The sequence below is a fragment of the Rhinoraja longicauda genome, chromosome 27 (assembly GCF_053455715.1).
Source record: "Rhinoraja longicauda isolate Sanriku21f chromosome 27, sRhiLon1.1, whole genome shotgun sequence".
In the NCBI taxonomy this organism is placed as follows: domain Eukaryota; kingdom Metazoa; phylum Chordata; class Chondrichthyes; order Rajiformes; family Arhynchobatidae; genus Rhinoraja; species Rhinoraja longicauda.
In genome coordinates, this window is record NC_135979.1 from 3,323,729 (window position 1) to 3,335,746 (window position 12,018).

The window sequence follows — 12,018 nt, forward strand, 5'->3', positions numbered from 1 at the left end:
CAGTACCCCGTTCCTGCCTTCTCCCCATACCCCCTGACTCCACTATCCTTAAGAGCTCTATCTAGCTCTCTCTTGAATGTATTCAGAGAATTGGCCGCCACTGCCTTCTGAGGCAGAGAATTCCACAGATTCACAACTCTCTGACTGAAAAAGTTTTTCTTCATCTCCGTTCTAAATGGCCTACCCCTTATTCTTAAACTGTGGCCCCTTGTTCTGGACCCCCCAACATTGGGAACATGTTTCCTGCCTCTAACGTGTCCAACCCCTTAATAATCTTATACGTTTCGATAAGATCTCCTCTCATCCTTCTAAATTCCAGTGTATACAAGCCTAGTCGCTCCAGTCTTTCAACATATGAAAGTCTCGCCATTCTGGAATTAACCTAGTAAACCTACGCTGCACGCCCTCAATAGCAAGAATATCCTTCCTCAAATTTGGAGACCAAAACTGCACACATGTATTGGACACTCAACCAGAACGCATTGGACACTCAACCAGAACCTCAAGATGGACACTAACTGCTGCGGCAACTCAGCGTGCGAGTCAGCGTCTCTGGACAGCCTAAGAGAGGAGTCTGAAGAAGGTCTCGACCAAGATACTAGACCACTCGACCCTAAAAACCGTAGTACGTCACGGCGCCATTTTAGTCGGCAGAAACCAGCAGAAACATTTAAAAAGAAAAATAACAAAAATCTGTGAATTGATAGGTGAGATATATTCTGCATTTTAATGGCATCATCACACATACTGTTCCCCCACAACACTGATTACACTGCGAGAGACATAACGAACGACGGGTTTTGCTTACTAAAATAGTGGACGTTACGCCCCTTTGCGTGCTACACTTCAGTATAGGCGATTTCAACGGAGTGGTCCATCTTGTTCCTCTAGTATCTTTGGTTGAGACCTTCTTCAGACTCCTCTCTTATCTAGCTCTCTCTTGAATGCATTCAGAGAATTGGCCTCCACTGCCTTCTGAGGCAGAGAATTCCACAGATTTACAACTCTCTGGGTGAAATTCTTTTTCCTCATCTCCGTTCTAAATGGCCTACCCCTTATTCTTAAACTGTGGCCTTGGCATCATGGTCGGCACAGACATTGTGGGCCGAAGGGCCCATCCCTCTGCCTTGCTTCCCTATGTTCTATGTTCACAGTTATTTCAGTGTCTCGGTCCTGGAGTATTTTATTTTTTAAATTTATTTTCCAGAATCAACTTGTGAGTTTCTGTGACTTCACAACCAGCTGACAATCGACAATAGACAATAGGTGCAGGAGGAGGCCATTCGGCCCTTCGAGCCAGCACCACCATTCAATGTGATCATGGCTGATCATTCTCAATCAGTACCCCCGTTCCTGCCTTCTCCCCCATACCCCCTGACTCCGCTATCCTTAAGAGCTCTATCTAGCTCTCTCTTGAATGCATTCGGTGAATTGGCCTCCACTGCCTTCTGAGGCCTTCTGCTTTTATTAAAACAGATTAGGTTTCAACCTCAAGAAACCAGAACTCTGCTAGAAGCAACTCAAAGCAGAATATCTCGCCAGGACCCGTCAAACGTACAAAAGACCGCCCAGTCTGCCTGGTGCCTACCTGATCTCCCGGTTGCCAATGGCGTTGCCAACTTCCTCACTCCCGAAGAAGGGACAAAGGGTGACGTCACCGCCCCGCGCCCCGCGTGACCTCACCCAGCCAGCGGCCACGTGCTCCCGGCCCGGGCGGCCGCCATTGGTGGAACGGAAGCACGTGGCCGCTGTCTGGGTGAGGTCACGTGGGGCGCGGGGCGGTGACGTCACCCTTTGTCCCTTCTTTGGGAGTGAGGAGGTTGGCAACCCCACTAATTGGAGGAACAGCACCTCAGATTTCACTTAGGCAGCTCACAACCCAGTGGTATGAATATTGTTTTCTCAAACTTCAAGTAACTCTTGCTTTCTCTCTCTCTCTCCACCCTCCCCCCCCCCTCCCCCAAAGTCGTCTTGTTGAGTTTCATTGTCTGTAACTCATTTTCACCTAGCCCACAGCTTACCTTAACCAGCCTGTTTTCTTTATCATCGTTACTTTTTTTTGCATATCGTTCAATCATTTATAGAAACATAGAAAATAGGTGCAGGAGTAGGCCATTCGGCCCTTCGAGCCTGCACCGCCATTCAATATGATCATGGCTGATCATCCAACTCAGTATCCCGTACCTGCCTTCTCTCCATACCCCCTGATCCCTTTAGCCACAAGGGCCACATCTAACTCCCTCTTAAATATAGCCAATGAACTGGCCTCAACTACCTTCTGTGGCAGAGAATTCCACAGATTCACCACTCTCTGTGTGAAAAAAACCTTTCTCATCTCGGTCCTAAAAGACTTCCCCCTTATCCTTAAACTGTGACCCCTTGTTCTGGACTTCCCCAACATCGGGAACAATCTTCCTGCATCTAGCCTGTCCAACCCCTTAAGAATTTTGTAATTTTCTATAAGATCCCCCCTCAATCTTCTAAATTCCAGCGAGTACAAGCCGAGTCTATCCAGTCTTTCTTCATATGAAAGTCCTGCCATCCCAGGAATCAATCTGGTGAACCTTCTCTGTACTCCCTCTATGGCAAGAATGTCTTTCCTCAGATTAGGAGACCAAAACTGTATTTATTCCCAAATCTCTCTACATCGCCGTCTATATCTCTCGTTTCCCTTTCCCCTGACTCTCGGTCTGAAGAAAGGTCTCGACCCGAAACGTCACCCATTCCTTCTCTCCAGAGATGCTGCCTGACCCCGCTGAGTTACTCCAGCATTTTGTGTCTATCTTCGGTTTAGACCTGCGTCTGCAATTCCTTTCTGCACTGTACAAACGTAAGCACTAGGTTGTGGGAAACCACAGAGGTTGGTAAGTCACACAGAGCGCAACGCAAACTAATCGGTGCCTTGATGGGAATTCAAGTGGATGGCAAAAGGAGAACATGAACAGTTTGTAATCAACTCTGCATTGATCTCTGAGAATGCAGCCGATCACAGTTTGTACAAAGAGCAAAAAGAATACGAAAAAGTGGGGGAGGAATTCAGCGGGCCAGGCAGCATCTGCGGTGGATATGGATGGATGATTTAGTTTAGTTGAGTTTCGAGATACAGCGCGGAAACAGGCCCTTCGGCCCACCGAGTCCACGCCGGCCAGTGATTCCCGTTCATTAACATTGTCCTACAATAGGGACTTTTCATTTTCCTACCAAGCCAATTAACCTACAAACCTGCACATCTTTGGAGTGCGGGAGGAAACCGGAGCACCCGGAGAAAACCCACGCAGGTCGAGGGGAGAACGTGCAAACTCCGTACAGATAGCACCGTTGTCAGGATGGAACCCGGGTCTCTGGCGCCATGAGGCAACAACTCTACCGCTGCGCCACCGTGCCGCAAGAGACTGCAAGGTTTGTGATGTGCGGGATGCTCCAATCAGCAGGCCACAATCCTTTCATTCAGGCCCCTGTAAACGGATGCAAAATGGTTTTCCAGGGAGCTGTTGCTCGAACTGACTCTCGAGATCATTCAATGCGACTTCTTCAACATTATGTATAATTCCATCAGACATGTTTTTCACAGAAGGCGGCATATCCTCGGAAAAGGCCCAGACATGTAGATCAGCTCACAAGGAGGCTCGCTCTGACACTGGATTTAAAATAGGAATAATTTACTGTCACAAGTCAGTCAGGTCTGGTAGTCATGACAGCCTTGGTGTGAGGTTCCCGTGCTTCCATTGATCTTGGGTGTCAACCTTCAACTCAGAAGCGCAGTCTCTTTACTTCAGGAGGTACAAAGAGCATCAAGGCTGAGACGCTGCTGGCTCTGATCCTACCATCTTTCACAACACCCTCTTTCCACAGCGAGCTGCTACTTCAAGCAGCGACACTCCGCACATAAGCCGAGCCCTGCATCTGTGATGTTACCCACAGCCATCAAAGGCAGCCGAGGATCTCAGGAAGCAGGAGAGCGTTCTGAAGTTCGTCGAATGATTAACCCAGAGGTGCGCTTTGATTGTGAAGTTCAAGACATGAAAGCAAGACCAGCAGAACACAAGGCTGCTCACGATAAGAGATGGTATTTCTGCATGGCCCATCGGAGTTGAGCCGTGCCTTAGATTTGTATCCCGTTCAAAGTAAGTTTCACCGTGCTGCCTGAAGCAGACAAATATCCTGCACTCTGTATCTCTCCCCCTTGATCTATCTGTTCGCAAGCTCATGAGTTCATAAGTGATAGGACCAGAATTAGGCCATGCCGGCCCGTCGAGTCCACTCCGCCATTCAATCATGGCTGATCGATCTCTCCCTCCCAACACCATTCTCCTGCCTTCTCCCCATAACCCCTGACACCCGCACTGATCAAGAATCTGTCAATCTCCTCTACTGTACATGAGTTTGAAAACGCGCAATACTAGACATGATCAGCCATGATCACATTGAATGGGGGTGCTGGCTCGAAGGGCCGAATGGCCTCCTCCTGCACCTATTGTCTATTGTCTAGACTCAGGAACAGTTTCTTCCCCTCTGTTATCAGGCTTCTGAACGGTCCTTCCTTAAGCCAGGGTCCTGTCCGATTCACCTCTACCCCATTGCGGAGATTGGACTTTGTCTTTGGAACTGATGCGCTACAATGCTGGCAAATGTATTCTACCGTCTGAAGAAGGGTCTTGACCCGAAACGTCACCCATTCCTTCTCTCCAGGGATGCTGCCTGTCCCGCTGAGTTACTCCAGCATTTTGTGTCTATCTTTGGTCTAAACCAGCATCTGCAGTTCCTTTCTGCACACCACACTCTGTAATCTTTGCTCCACCTATTGTAATTCAGTTTGACTCGATTGTATTTATCTGTTTGGATATCATGCAAAACAAGGCTTTTCCCTGCACCTTGGCACATGTTACAATAGTAAACTTTGTTTTGGAGTACCTCAGCGGGTCAGGCAGCATCTCTGGAGAAAAAGGACGCGTGATGTTTCAGGTCGTGACCATTCTCCAGACGGGTCTGAAGATCTGAAGAAGGTCCCGACCCGAAACGTCGCCCGTCCATTTTAGACAATAGACAATAGACAATAGGTGCAGGAGGAGGCCATTCGGCCCTTCGAGCCAGCACCGCCATTCAATGTGATCATGGCTGATCATTCTCAATCAGTACCCCATTCCTGCCTTCTCCCCATACCCCCTGACTCCGCTATCCTGAAGAGCTCTATCTAGCTCTCTCTTGAATGCATTCAGAGAATTGGCCTCCACTGCCTTCTGAGGCAGAGAATTCCACAGATTCACAACTCTCTGACTGAAAAAGTTTTTCCTCATCTCCGTTCTAAATGGCCTACCCCTTATTCTTAAACTGTGGCCCCTTGTTCTGGACTCCCCCAACATTGGGAACATGTTTCCTGCCTCTAACGTGTCCAACCCCTTAATAATCTTATATGTTTCGATAAGATCTCCTCTCATCCTTCTAAATTCCAGTGTATACAAGCCTAGTCGCTCCAGTCTTTCAACATATGAAAGTCCCGCCATTCCGGGAATTAACCTAGTAAACCTACGCTGTAGGACATTGTTAGTGTGGCTCCCACAGCAGAAGCTTCCATGTCGCGGGGCTGGAAACTGGGAGTGTCCTGAGCTAATTCTGCCACCACCACCATCTATTGTACAAGTGATGGCTCCCAAGGATTGTCGCCGGAAGCTTGTGCCTCTTTGTCAGGACGGACAATGACAGCGATGTGACGTTTGAAACACGGATGATGGAGATGGCGGGGATCGCTGATTGGTGCCGGGTCGGTGGGCCGAAGGGGCCCGTTTCTCTAAAACTAGGCCGAAAACGTACCTGTGCCTCGTAAAACTTAAAACTAAAATTAAAAGGCCTTGCCGAGGCAGCGTGAGGTGCAGCCGGAGTCAGTGGAAGGGAGGTTGGTTTGTGTGATGGTCTGGGCTGCGTCCACAATTCCCTGCAATTTCTTGCGGGTCTTGGACGGAGCTGTTCCCAAACCGAGCTGTGATGCATCCCGACTAAATGCTTTCTGTGGCGCATCTGTAGAAGTTGGTGAGAGTTGTTGGGGACATGCCGAAGCTCCAGAGCCTTCTCAGACTCAACAGATATCTCCAGCCTTGCTGCACTCCAGCAGAAGCCCATTGGGCCCACAGCAGGATCCCACACACACACTGGAGTGTTGCCGACATTCCCGTCTGCTGTTCAGCAATGATAATGGAGAGACAACAGGGGAATTCTCTCAATCTTCTTCAGGCCACCTCCACAGGATCCATAACCCCATTCTCCTGCCTTCTCCCCATAACCCCTGACACCCGCACTAATACTGGAAGGTGAACGGTGGAGTGGAGGACGTGAGCCAGCAGGCACTTACCGTTCAGGTTTTTAAAGAGGTTGAGGATGGGCAATAACTGTCTGTAGTAGGGGACCAAGGCTTCACCAACCCGATCCCCAGACACGGCAAGATGCTGCAGGATCTTCAGTGTAGTACAAATAACACGCTTGTTCCTGGTGTTCAGGGCATCTGCACAAGACAGAGACAGGTTATGATCCAGAGTGCTGATTACAGGTAAATGCTTCAATAGACAATAGGTGCAGGAGGAGGCCATTCGGCCCATTCGAGCCAGCACCGCCATTCAATGTGATCACGGCTGATCATTCTCAATCAGTACCCCGTTCCTGCCTTCTCCCCATACCCCCTGACTCCGCTATCCTTAAGAGCTCTATCTAGCTCTCTCTTGAATGCATTCAGAGAATTGGCCTCCACTGCCTTCTGAGGCAGAGAATTCCACAGACTCACAACTCTCTGACTGAAAAAGCTTTTCCTCATCTCAGTTCTAAATGGCCTACCCCTTATTCTTAAACTGTGGCCCCTGGTTCTGGACTCCCCCAACATTGGGAACATGTTTCCTGCCTCTAACGTGTCCAACCCCTTAATAATCTTATATGTTCCTTCCGACACATGTTAACTTTCAGTTTAGTTTAGTTAGGGATACGGCATGGAATCAGGCACTTCAGCCCACCGAGTCTGCACTGACCAGCGATCCCTGCGCACTAACACTATCCTTTACACACACTAGGGCCAATTTACAATTATACCAAGTCAATTAACCTACAAATCTGTATGTCTTCGGAGTGTGGGAGGAAACCGGAGATCCTGGAGAAAACCCACACAGGTCACGGGGAGAACGTACAAACTCCGTGCGGACAGCGCCCGTAGTCAGGATCGAATCCCGGGTCTCTGGCGCTGTGAGGCAGCAACTCTACCGCTGCGCCACCGTGCCGCATTCTAATTATGATACCATTCAATTCTACAGCTAAGCAGGAAAACTGGGCCCGACACATAAATGTTTGACGTCTGCTGGTAAAATTCAAAGCTCTGTGACACTTCATCTTTCTTTTTGCCACAAGTCAAAGAGACTTGCAAAAAACTGATGACTAAATCAAAAGATATTGTCAATTGCACCATCTCTCGAGGAATGAGTGGCACTTACATGCACAAGACTCTGTTTTATATTCATGCTCCATGAAATCTGCTTATCTTCAGAGAAATTTGATTCATGACACTTGTTTGTGTTTTAATAGTTCCCTTTCCTTCCAGATGCCAACTCAAGGTGCCCCACGTTAAGGTAACGCTCAATTTCAGTTTCAGTTCAGTTGAGTTTATTGTCACGTGTACCGAGGTACAGTGAAAAGCTTTTGTCGCGCGCTAACCAGTCAGCAGAAAGGCAACACATGATTACAATCGAGCCATTTACAGTGTACAGATACGTGATAATAGAATAACGTTTAGTGCAAGGTAAAGCCAGCAAAGTCCAATCAAAGATCGTCCGAGGGTCACCAATGAGGTAGATAGTAGTTCAGCACTGCTCTCTGGTTGTGGTAGGATGGTTCAGTTGCCTGATAACAGCCGGGAAGAAACTGTCCCTGAATCTGGAGGTGTGTGTTTTCACTCTACTATATCTTTTGCCCGATGGGAGAGGGGAGAAGAGGGGGTGACCGGGGTGTGACTGGTTCTTGATTGTGCTGCTGGCCTTGCCGAGGCAGCGTGAGGTGTAGACGGAGTCAATGGAAGGGAGGTTGGTTTGTGTGATGGTCTGGGCTGTGTCCACAATTCGTTGCAATTTCTTGCGGTCTTGGACGGAGCTGTTCCAAAACCAAGCTGTGATGTGTCCCGACTAAATGCTTTCTGTGGCGCATCTGTAGAAGTTGGTGAGAGTTGTTGGGGACATGCCGAAGCTCCAGAGCCTTCTCAGACTCAACAGATGTCTCCAGCCTTGCTGCACTCTAGCAGAAGCCCATTGGGCCCACAGCAGGATCCCACACACACACAGGAGTGTTGCCGACATTCCCGTCTGTTGTTCAGCAATGATAATGGAGAGACAACAGGGGAATTCTCTCAATCTTCTTCAGGCCACCTCCACAGGATCCACAACCCCATTCTCCTGCCTTCTCCCCATAACCCCTGACACCCGCACTAATACTCGATGGCCCGACCAGCGAAGGCTGGTCATTGATTGTTAGGGCGGGTGTCAGGGGTTAGGGGGAGAAGGCAGGAGAATGGGGTTGAGAGGGAGAGAGAGATCTGCCATGGTTGAATGACAGAGTTTGAGTTTAATTTATTGTCACACGGTACGGTGAAAAGCTTTTTTGTTGCGTGCTAACCAGTCCGCGGAAAGACAATTGATGATTACAGTCTAGCTGTCCACAGTGTGCAGATACGTGATAAAGGGAATAACATGAATAACGTTTAGTACAAGATTAAACCAGAAAAGCCATCGAGTCACAGATAGAGCCATAGATTGATACAGTGTGGAAACAGGCCCTTCAGCCCAACTCACCCACACCGGCCAACAATGTCCCAGCTACCCTAGTCCCACTAGGGTATATTAATTAATCCAAGTCAGATCAAAGATAGTCTGAGGATCTCCAATGAGGTAGATGGTAGTTCAGGACAGTTGTTGGTAGTATGGTTTGGTTGCCTGATATCTTGATAGACCGAATGGTCTAATCCTTCTCCTATAACTTATGAACATGAACTTAGAGGAGTCAAGAAGTCACGATACAGCTTTAGGGGAATTATGAGAAAATAACTGCAGATGCTGGTACAAATCGAAGGTATTTATTCACAAAGTGCTGGAGTAACTCAGCTGGTCAGGCAGCATCTCAGGAGAGAAGGAATGGGTGACGTTTCGGGTCGAGACCCTTCTTCAGACTGATCAGACTGAAACGTCACCCATTCCTTCTCTCCTGAGATGCTGCCCGACCTGCTGAGTTACTCCAGCACTTTGTGAATAAACAGCTTTAGAGGACTTTGCTTAGGCCACACTTGGAGCTTTGAGTGCAGTTCTGGTCATCGAGTCATATAGAGTCAGAGACTCACTGATAAGGCAAGGAAACACGCCATTCGGCCCAACTCCTTGTTGCCTTTTGATTAGATGTTATTGTTAAGAATCATTCTCATTCAGGGAAAGTCTGCACGGTGGTGTAGTGGGTTGAGCAGCTGCCGCGTAAGCCAGCGACCCCCGGATCAATCCTGACCTCGGGCGCTGTCTGTGTGGAGTTTGCACGTTCTACCTGTGACCGCGAGGGTTTTCTCCGGGTGCTCCGGTCTCCTCCCACATCCCAAGGACGTGCGGGTTTTTGGGATAATTAGCCTCGGTAAATTGCCCCCAGTGTGCGGGGGGGAGCAGATGCAAAAATTAGATGACATTCCTGACGGAGGCTTCCAACCCAAAACGTCACCTATCCCCTTTCTCCAGAGATGCTGCCTGACCAGCTGAGTTACTCCAGCACTCTGTGTCTATCTTGGAGTGCAAATGGTCGGTGTGGACTCGGTGGGCTGATGGCCCTGTTTCCGTGCTGTATCTCTAAACGCAAAGTAAGCTCAGTGATGTAAAAAGCAGAAAGCACACGTTCGCTCCGTCACTGACTGGCTGCTCCCAGAAATGCTGTTGAGCGAGGAAGGATTTTATCGTATAAGAAGATAACTGCAGATGCTGGTACAAATCGAAGGTATTTATTCACAAAATGCTGGAGTAACTCAGCAGGTCAGACAGCATCTCGGGAGAGAAGGAATGGGTGACGTTTCAGGTCGAGACCCTTCTTCAGATTGATGTCAGGGGGGCGGGACAAAGGAAGGATATTGGTGGAGACAGGAAGATAGAGGGAGATCTGGGAAGGAGGAGGGGAAGAGAGGGACAGAGGAACTATCTAAAGTTGGAGAAGTCGATGTTCATACCACCGGGCTGCAAACTGCCCAGGCGAAATATGAGGTGCTGTTCCTCCAATTTCCGGTGGGCCTCACTATGGCACTGGAGGAGGCCCATGACAGAAAGGTCAGACTGGGAATGGGAGGGGGAGTTGAAGTGCTCGGCCACTTTTATCGTGATCACTTGAGATGTCTAAATGGTGTCGAAAGTTCATCTGCTACTTCTCAAATCAGATCCACTTCACTGTTCAAAACAGCACCGTGTTGTGTTGCAAGGCAGCTATCGATTATGTTATAAGTGATAGGAGCAGAATAAGGCCATTCGGCCCATCAAATCTACTCCGCCATTCAATCATGGCTGATCTATCTCTCCCTCCTCACCCCATTCTCCTGCCTTCTCCCCATGACCGCTGACATACGCACTAATCAAGAATCTGACTATCTCTGCCTTAAAAATACCCCCATTGACTTGGCCTCCACAGCCTTCTGCGGCAATGAATTCCACAGATTCACCACCCTCTGACTAAAGAAATTCCTCCTCGTCTCCTGTCGAAAGGAACGTCCTTTAATTCTGAGGCTGTGACCTCTGGTCCTGGACTCTCCCACTAGTGGGAACATCCTCTCCACATCCACTCTATCCAGGCCGCTCACTGTTCGGTAAGTTTCAACGAGGTTCCTCCCCCCCCCTCATCCTTCTCAACTCCAGCGAGTACAGGCCCAGTGCCAGCGAGTACAGGCCCCAGTGCCAGCGAGTACATGCCCCAGTGCCAGCGAGTACAGGCCCCAGTGCCGGCGAGTACAGGCCCCAGTGCCAGCGAGTACATGCCCCAGTGCCAGCGAGTACAGGCCCAGTGCCAGCGAGTACATGCCCCAGTGCCAGCGAGTACAGGCCCAGTGCCGGCAAACGCTCATCGCATGTTAACCCACTCATTCCTGGGATCATTCTTGTAAACCTCCTCTGGATCCTCTCCAGAGCCAGCACATCCTTCCTCGGATATGGAGCCCCAAACCGCTCACAACGCTCCAAATGTGGTTTGACCAGTGCGAGTGGAAATGATGGGTCAAGCAGCATCCATGGAGAGAAGCAAACAGAGGCTCCATCATATTTCAGTTTTTGTTTCAGGGTTTCGGCATCTGCAGATTTTCCCATTTGTGCCGGAGGGAGGAGCTGAAACCACAACGCACATCGGACCCACGTAACACGTTTATGCCCAACAGCTGGTGCTTACGGTTTTAGCTGCCTCAGCCTATGTCGAAACGCACCAGCCTTGCATTTAATTGACCCGTTCACCAAAAGCAGAACAAACACCTTCTCCTTCCTTGAAAAACAGAATCTCGAACGACGCAAGTTCCTCCCAATCTTGACGCTGAAACCTCTCAGGCATGGTTTAGTTTAGTTTAGTTTAGTTTTGTAGAGACACAGCGCGGAAAAAGGCCCTTTGTCCCACCGAGTCCGCACCGACCAGCGATAACTGTATGCTAGCATCATTCTGCGCACACAAGTGACAATTTACAATTTTACCAATGCCAATTAACCTATCAACCTGTACGTCTTTGGAGTGTACGAGGAAACCGAAGCACCCGGAGAAAACCCACGTGATCACAGGGAGAACATATGAACTCCGTACAGACAGCGCCCGGAGTCAGGATGCTGTCAGTTACAACGAGATCTGGGTGTCCTAGTGTTACAACGAGATCTGGGTGTCCTAGTGCATCAGTCACTGAAAGGAAGCATGCAGGTACAGCAGGCAGTGAAGAAAGCCAATGGAATGTTGGCCTTCATAACAAGAGGAGTTGAGTATAGGAGCAAAGAGGTCCTTCTGCAGTTGTACAGGGCC

General features: G+C 49.1%; 1 protein-coding gene across 1 annotated transcript in view; it reads right to left on the reverse strand.

Moving 5' to 3' along the window:
* The window catches only part of pacrg (PARK2 co-regulated), a 185,104-nt gene that overhangs the window by 54,643 nt on the left and 118,443 nt on the right, over positions 1-12,018 (reverse strand). The window contains exon 4 of the mRNA XM_078423011.1: positions 6,344-6,493. Coding sequence (XP_078279137.1) covers positions 6,344-6,493 — 150 coding nt within the window. The remainder of the gene's footprint in view (positions 1-6,343; positions 6,494-12,018) is intronic.